Source organism: Triticum dicoccoides, chromosome 6A, assembly GCF_002162155.2.
Source record: "Triticum dicoccoides isolate Atlit2015 ecotype Zavitan chromosome 6A, WEW_v2.0, whole genome shotgun sequence".
NCBI classification, from domain to species: Eukaryota; Viridiplantae; Streptophyta; class Magnoliopsida; order Poales; family Poaceae; genus Triticum; species Triticum dicoccoides.
In genome coordinates, this window is record NC_041390.1 from 219990963 (window position 1) to 219999666 (window position 8704).

The window sequence follows — 8704 nt, forward strand, 5'->3', positions numbered from 1 at the left end:
TTCCTCTCCCTCATATAAAATTACAACAATGATTACCGATTTAGTTGTCAATTGCATAGGGCCAAATAACTTTCTTGTCTGAGAAAACCTTTATACTAAACAATTAACTTTATTATCTTGCAATTTATTCATAGTTTTATTCTTGCAAAGTACTTATAGTATTATTCTTATTCTAGGTAAAGCAAACATAAAGTGTGCGTAGAGTTGTATCAGTGGTTGATAGAACTTGAGGGAATATTTGTTCTACCTTTAGCTCCTCGTTGGGTTCGACACTGTTATTTATCTAAAAAGGCTACAAACGATCCCCTATAATTGTGGGTTATCAACAATCTTGCATAGGCACCTAAAATTGCAGGTGCCTAGGTGGGACTCTTCATCCCACCTTGCACCCCCACTTTTTAGCTTTTATCCCACGCGTCCATCTAAGCCAAGAAGAACAACTTTACCTTTTTCTATTTTTCTTCCCTTCAGAAAAGTGATTTTTTGCACAAACATTAATTTCTTCTTGGAGAAACTTTCTAGCAATACCTCCAGAACTTATATGTAATGCAAGATTAACTTGAAGTAAATACTATGGAATGGTGATCAAGTATGCATGGTAGTAGAGTATTTACCTTTAAAAGTGGTGAATAAAATTCATGTATCACACCCAACTCTCAACAATTGACCTTATCATATCCAGTTATTGAAAGCCTAGAAATGGTCCCTCATTATTTGTTGCAACTCTATTTATGTTGAAGATCGTAGTGTACCCATATTTAATCATTCCCATCCTCCAACGCCCATCTATGCCCACGCGGGCTCGGTGTGTTCTCATGTTGGCTTTTGTTATCTACTAATTCAAGAGAATATATTATATTATATGTGTATTGAATTCTGGATTGGTATATATCCTGAAATTTGTTTCATCGTATTAATTGGTCATTCACAACCAATATATATCCTCAAATTTAATATATTTTTTGCATTCTTACAATTAATTAAACCACCCTTTCATGGCACTAGGCATGTGTTATAGGATGTATTTTATAGGATATACATGCTTTGAAAGAGGTTAAGTGACTGACTATATTATGTACTAAAATTATGCTGCTAACTGTTCCCACTATATGTTTTCTAAAATTACATAGCGTATTATGTTTTGGAATATATAACATGGTGAAGTCACAAAAGACTTCCCATTAATGCATTTCCAATAATGATTATGGTAGAAAATGATTTCGATAAGTATGGGATCTGTTGACAATTTTCAAGCGATCAATTTACATTGAAGATATTTTCAGTTATGTTTCTGGCTAATCCATATTTTATCTAGTTTTCTACAAATTATAAATGCCACTAATTATTTGGGTATTAGACGTTTTCCTTTCTATATAAAAGGTGTTTTTCCTATTGTTCCTTCTCCACCACCAACCACCATCAAACCATCTCTCAATGCTTCCCAACAATATAATATCTCTCTATGAATAGTTCAAAATGCATGCCCAGTATTTGTTTCTTTAATTATTATATTTAAGATAAATATATAGTTTGTATGCATTTATTTTTGGTCACCGTCCAACCTGCATGCGACCCCTCTTCAAATACATGTCTATAATAGCACCTTCTTCATTTTCTCAGTTCAACTATTAATATTGGAGATTATATTATATTAAATTATCTTATATCTCAACCTTCAATGATGTGTAACTCCTCTCTCATCACTTCGCACTATTTAAGCAAGACAATTCTAGACATCATTGTTCAATTCTGGTCTGCAAAATGGAAATGACCTCTACAAAAATTGCATTATGTTGTGTTCTAATTCTTTCTGGAGCCACCATAAGAGGATGTTTTTGCTACAAGGAAGAGGTAGCATGTTTCAGATGATAATTATATATTCTAGATCAGTTTCAATATTGTGATATAGTAAAAGTATTTACTAAGTCATGCTTCACTTTCTTGATTGGTTCATTTTTTCTCAAGAAGAATATCAAGGAAAAAACTCAGTCAATTCCATGGCCATTACAAATTCCTCCAATCAATAGAGATGAAGCCTCTACTCAAGCTTCTGAGGAGCAGATAAATCATGTGAGTCTTATGCATGTATCTAGTGTATTATAATTGTGTATATTACCTTTTATGCCAAAATATGTATTTCTCTACAATGTGACTAAGAAAATTAGTGTTTTGGTAGTTCTCAGTTCACTTATGGAACAAAAGGCTAGATGGTAATAATTATTATGCATTAGAAGCTACGATGGATGTCTATGGATTTCATTTAGGACATGAAGAACAAAGTGTGGCGGCAATTTGGATCTATAGTAGAGGAGAAGATGGAAAATCTCCCGTTACTGGATTTGCACTTGGATGGCATGTAAGTTACCTTTTAACTATAAATTTGTATCATCGTAGTTCCACTTTTGTTGTTTAGACTGTATATTTTTAGAGTTAAATTTCTTTCCTTTTCCTCTTGTCCTCCCTCTCTTATGACATGTTTGGTTGCTTTTATCAGCATTATGTGTATCACTCTCATAAATCTTAGTGGTGCAGGGCTAGTTCCTTTAGGGATTTCTAGCTATAAGAAAATGTCCTAATGGGAGAATAAGGTTGCCATAGGACTGATGCTAGTTCTGCTCTACTTCATAGTGTTATTGCCGTAGACAATGTTGATTTTTTAGTGAAGTAGTAGAAGCTTTGGGTGGACGAAAGGATGGTGTTTAAGTTGGCCATGCATCTCCATGATAGGATAAAAACAAGGATATGAATTATGTTTTTATTGTGCCTAATATAGTCTTAAAGTACATACATATATGGGAGATGGATCCACTACACAGGGAACATGAAACATATAGAAACATCATGACATCATAATTGTTTACCATCCTCAGAGTGCGTCCTCATATTTGTTTCCAGTAAACCGCCTCCGATGGTTTCCCATCTATTTGGCTCAGTCATAGCCCCTTGCATAGGACAAGGAAGAAGTAGCAAGAAACAGTAATTCATACCAACGATGACCACTAGATCGGGAGCAACAATGCTTGGACTCTACCAAATCATGCTAAGCCTATATAGGGCTAATTGAACATCAAATATCAAAGTGTTACCTAACTAGTACATATATTTTAGTTGGTACTAATTACTAAACTGGTTAGGAATTTAAATAATGATTTTTGAAATGGAAACATTATCATTGTCGCACCTTATGTTTTTGTGTGTTAGGTTCCATCATTCTGAATATGCTACTATTCATATCGTTTATAGTGTATGTACTCACACATTAACTAATGGCGGCCATATGACATATGGCCAATAGATATTATTCATAGATAAACTACATTAGTCTGTGGGGATTATAAGTAATTAAATAGTGCATGTCACATTTCCGAACCCGCTAACCCAAAGGAGGCGCAACATCCTTATTTCGTGCCGATATATGCTTTATGTAAAAGGTATACCAAGGAAGAGTGTATATTTCTATCATGTTACTGAACCTGCTAATCCAAGGACGATTTTTTACATTGAAGCAACCTCTCACGTGAAAAACAACAATGGATTAACTTTACTAAGAATATAATTAGAAATCAGCGACAAATACCAGGATTTGTTTTCATTTTTAAGGAAAACAAATAATATCCCACATACTTATTACTATTATTTTAGGCAATTTTTTATACACTCTACTAGATGATTTCATAAGGTGTCATGTAGCGTGTAATACATTTAATATACTTTTCATTTATTTTATATGTAGTTTGTGGTGATGAATCATGCAATTACTTTCTTATTACTGAGGACTTTCAAGAAGCCCTTAATAAAAACTCCTTTCTCTAATTGTCCTAAGGGAAATTGCCATGGCCTCTAATATAGTGCTTCTTTCTATATTTCTTTAATAATCACTTTTAAGGTGGTACATTCTATGGAAGAAAAATATATTTCTTCCTGATTGGAAGTTCTAAGAATAATTTTATAAATAATAATCTATTGAATATTTATATCTCCAATTAGTATTAATGATCTCATGTCATAACAGAATTTATAAGTGACATTGCTTTGGTTTTACACAGATCCATCCTGCACTTTACAAGGATACAAATACATATTTTCTTACACATTGGACTGTAAGTTTACTCTTGAACAACAAAAGTTAATTTAATGTTAATGCATACTTTCATCAATAGAATAAATATAAGTAAAAAGTGGACTCACGTAGCTGATTATTTTATGATTATGAAAGTAAAGCTTATTTGCATGAATGAACGTATCTTACCATAAGACTCTCAAATATTTTTTTAACTCTTATGCTCTCACCGTGTGAGAAATTACCATCGGATATAAAGAAATTTCACATGATATCCATAACCAACCTACTGTGTGCTAAAAATTAGTTTCTTTTATTTCGCCTCCCATATTAAGTAATTTATGTCATACAAGAAATTGAAGATTTATTTTGATATTACTATCAGTATGATTTTTTTTGTGATATAATATCATATAAACATCCGCGTAGAAGAAAAACTCTATAAACAATGAAATTACTTGGCCTAGCCATGATTTATTTTTGATCATGGATGATTCTTGTTTGACTAATATAGATGTGAGTAAACTTGCTCCAGCTTAAAAATGAAATAGATGATAATATATCCTTACTACATGACTTGTTTTGTAATGCCCTCACAGGGCAATGGATCACCTCCAGATGGATGCTATAACATTCGATGTCCTGGTTACATAAGAACAAGTTCTAGTACAACTCCTGGGGACGTTATTACTCCTGTGTCTAGCATCAGGGATAAAAAGCAGTACATAACAATCAAGGCTTACAAGGTAAGGATACTCTCATTCAATCACTTCTAAATTTTAACATAATCAATGATTCAACATCCACTTATGTTCCCCTAGTAATAATTATTGAAGTTTCACACCCCCACCACCCGTAATATAATACGCATCAGGTTTATTAAGACACAATATCGACAAACTTTTACCATCTTTATATAAAAAATTATTTCTATTTACAAACTATATTATGAGTTCAAGGGAGTATCACAATAGATATTACAAGGTATATAGTATATAAAAGTGAATTCTATACAAGTCACTCCTACAGAATTAAATTATTTCTATGCCACCAGTAAATAGGTTATGCCATAAAAGTAGTTGATAAGGTCTACTTTTATATCAAACATTTTTATATGGCTTTTATATCAAACTGATATGGTGTTTTAGGCCCCTGGTTTTTTGCCTTAGATATATTTTACCAATTTTGTTATACCGAAAGTAATGTTAAAATTAATCTATAATGATAAAGCAATTAATACACAAGGAAAATTGAGTTTCTCTAAAGGGTTAACAACGGCGTTGTGTTTTTAGTACATACTAAGTCAATCCAAATTGCTTTCCCATGAGGTAAGTTTAATGTGTAAAATCTTTAACTTCAATCTTTAGAGTATAATTTCAGCTTTCCACATCCATTCAACATTGGCTCTACTAGTTGTCCTCTCTCAAAAACATTTGATCATAGTTTGAAAGATGTAATATATTTCATTCTACATAATAATAGGGAGGAATGTAGAAGAATTACCATCAAGCACACTTTTTCTTATGGACAACTTAGACTTATTTTCTCCCACATACTTACAAAACCACTGCTATCTCACCACCACATGACACCATGTCAAAGCAATGTACAAAATAAGTGCTGAAATATTTTCACTATGCGATGTTTGAAAAATGGCGGTAGTTTCCTACAGTTGTTTCTTCATAGTTTCTTGCATATGCCATATATATGTTGTCTCATAAGAGTATACTTCCAAACATTATTACAAAAAGTTTTTCCATTGGTGCAAATTTTTATAACACAATATCCTAGTAAATGTTAATTATACATGATGGCATGCTTCAATTTTAGGCCAGCTATTTAATATACAAAGTTATAATCTCTGTTTAATACTCCCTGCGTCCGTAATTACTTGTTGCATAAATGGATGATTCTAGACACATTTTAGTTCTAGATACATCCATTTCAATGACAAGTAATTCAGTATAGAGGGAGTAGTTATTTATGAACAATGACATACTAGAAGGTAAAAGGTATCGTCCCCATGTAGACTTCTTGAATAAAAAATACGACCTGCAATAGTATATGTGGTGTTCGAACAATTAATTAGACTTTAATAAATTTTCACGCTATTATATCCATATCATGGCAATATATGGTTTTTTTATATGATGGAAGAAATGAGTACCACTATTATTCAAGATAAAAAAATATTAACTCTATTCATTCTCTAGCATAAGACATTCCATTCCATGTTGTCCTTGTAGGATAAGAAATCTGGTGATTGGCAAGTCCACTATGGATTCAATAGTCCTGCAAAATTAATTGGTTACTTTCCCAAATCATTATTCTCGGACATGGAAAAGAAACAATTAATTATTTCTTTTGGTGGCTTCACAAGCCACCCACATGCACAACCAAGTCCTCCAATGGGGAGCGGGTTATTTCCAGGGAGAAATGCCGCCTCCTTCAAGAATCTAAAATTTGTTGATGCAGAAGGCTCTACTCATGACATCAACAAAGATTTACCATTTAATGTAACTTCTCATAGTTGTTATCGTCTTCCTACTATCGTATCTGGTCACTTCTTCTATGGGGGCTCAGGTCATTGTGTTGTTTGAAATCTTGAGGAACGTGGATCCATGTAGCTCCCTTGTAATGTCTCGTACTTATGAATAAAATATCCCATTAAAATAATTTTCGAAACAATGTTAAGATTTATATTTTTTATCAGGATGTGTGTTGTTGTGGGATCCCAGTCTAGCTTAGTCACTGTTTGTGCATGTCGCACGATCAATGTGACGCTTAATTATGTACTGAATACAGATACACCAGTTGATAACTTATTGGTATAAGCTACTAATTACTAGACGAATTAATGTTTGTAGATGTAGGAACCTTGCCGGACTTGGAGAATATACAAAAGGCGAACGTTCCTAAATTCCTATGTCACAAAGGCACACAAAACAACAAATCTTGGGGTGGAATAGGAGCTACATGTGCCCTGGCCTGAGCCCCCCGCTCCTAGCCCAACGCCGCCGGTGGCCACTCTGGCCCTGGCGTCCACCTCCCCGCCGGCCTTGGCGGTCTCCGCCTCGCCATTTACTGCCTCCCTACTCGCTGGATCCGTCCTCACCCCACCATGTCGCTTGCAGATCTGAACTTTGACAGAGGCCAAGACTTTGCGGCCGAAGTTTGCAGGAAATGGGAGTTACCATCAACTATGAGGAAGGCAAGGATATGGAGGACTTTATCCTCATTGCTGAGTTTACCAGATCTCGTATCAGATTGACTAAGGAATCAGTAAGTACTATCCTCCTGTCTTGTGATATGTCTCCAACATATCTATAATTTTTGATTGCTCCATGCTATATTATCTACTGTTTTGGACATTATTGGGCTTTATTATCCACTTTTATATTATTTTTGGGACTAACCTATTAACCGGAGGCCCAGCCCAGAATTGTTGTTTTTTGCCTATTTCAGGGTTTCGAAGAAAAGGAATATCAAATGGAGTCCAAACAGAATGAAACCTTCGGGAACGTGATTTTCTCACCGAACATGATGCAGGAGACTTGGACCCTACGTCAAGACACAAAAGAGGAGGCCACAAGGCAGGGGGCGCGCCTCCCCCCCAGGCGCACCCTCCACCCTCGTGGCCCCTTGTTGCTCCATCGACATACTCCTTCCTCCTATATATACCTACGTACCCCCAAACGACCAGATACGGAGCAAAAACCCTAATTCCACCGCCGCAACTTTCCGTATCCATGAGATCCCATCTTGGGGCCTGTTCCGGAGCTCCGCCAGAGGGGGCATCGATCATGGAGGGCTTCTACATCATCACCATAGCCCCTCCGATGAAGTGTGAGTAGTTCACCTCAGACCTACAGGTCCAGAGTTATTAGCTAGATGGCTTCTTCTCTCTTTTTGGATCTCAATACAATGTTCTCCCCCTCTCTTGTGGAGATCTATTCGATGTAATCTTATTTTTGCGGTGTGTTTGTTGAGACCGATGAATTGTGGGTTTATGATCAAGTCTATCAATGAACAATATTCGAATCTTCTCTGAATTCTTTTATGTATGATTGGTTATCTTTGCAAGTCTCTTCGAATTATCAGTTTGGTTTGGCCTACTAGATTGATCTTTCTTGGAATGGGAGAAGTGCTTACACTACAAAAAAAGACACATCCGTGACATTTTGGGCCGAACAATTTTTTTCTGTCATACATATGCCACTTCTATGACGATAATTGTGACAAAACCCGATATCATCATAGATGTGGTGGGCTCGTACTTCTATGACAAAAAATCATGACAGAAAATGGGCTTTTCGTCCTGGGCGGGCTGGAGACGCAGCTGCATGACATTCTTTGGGCCGTCCATGACGGAAAAAAACGTGGTAGAAGCGAGGGGGAGGAAAATTTCGGGGAGTTCCCGGTTACGGTGGGAGGTCGGGGGCCGAGCGATGCGCGTTTCTCTCGTACACGTACGCGCGTGTGTGCGAGGCGTTGGCTCTAACTGAACCCTAGCGAGGTGTTGGGCTCTAACTGAACCCGAGTGATTGCACTGCAGGCTACGCGTTACTGAACCCGAGCGATCGATCGATGGATGTTAACTGAACTCGATCGAGCGATTCCTTCGCTACTGTTGCTAACTGAAGC

The 8704-nt window shown here is 35.9% G+C and overlaps 1 protein-coding gene across 1 annotated transcript; it reads left to right on the plus strand.

The window, feature by feature from the left end:
* The first annotated feature begins 1747 nt into the window (after positions 1–1747).
* Positions 1748–6730, plus strand: LOC119319483. The gene is made up of 6 exons (XM_037593958.1): positions 1748–1851; positions 1969–2070; positions 2177–2356; positions 4047–4100; positions 4660–4806; positions 6307–6730. The coding sequence occupies exons 1-6, from the start codon at positions 1762–1764 to the stop codon at positions 6658–6660; spliced, it is 927 nt and encodes a 308-aa protein (XP_037449855.1). The 5' UTR covers positions 1748–1761; the 3' UTR covers positions 6661–6730.
* The last annotated feature ends 1974 nt before the right edge of the window (positions 6731–8704 follow it).

What these genes read in the sequence shown, in the direction of transcription:
- LOC119319483 (XM_037593958.1), top strand. Translation starts at nt 1,762, where the DNA reads ATGGAAATGACCTCTACAAAAATTGCATTATGTTGTGTTCTAATTCTT. An exon ending in GTTTTTGCTACAAGGAAGAG is followed by an intron (nt 1,852 to 1,968) that starts GTAGCATGTTTC and finishes TTTCTCAAGAAG; the next exon opens with AATATCAAGGAAAAAACTCA. An exon ending in CTGAGGAGCAGATAAATCAT is followed by an intron (nt 2,071 to 2,176) that starts GTGAGTCTTATG and finishes GTGTTTTGGTAG; the next exon opens with TTCTCAGTTCACTTATGGAA.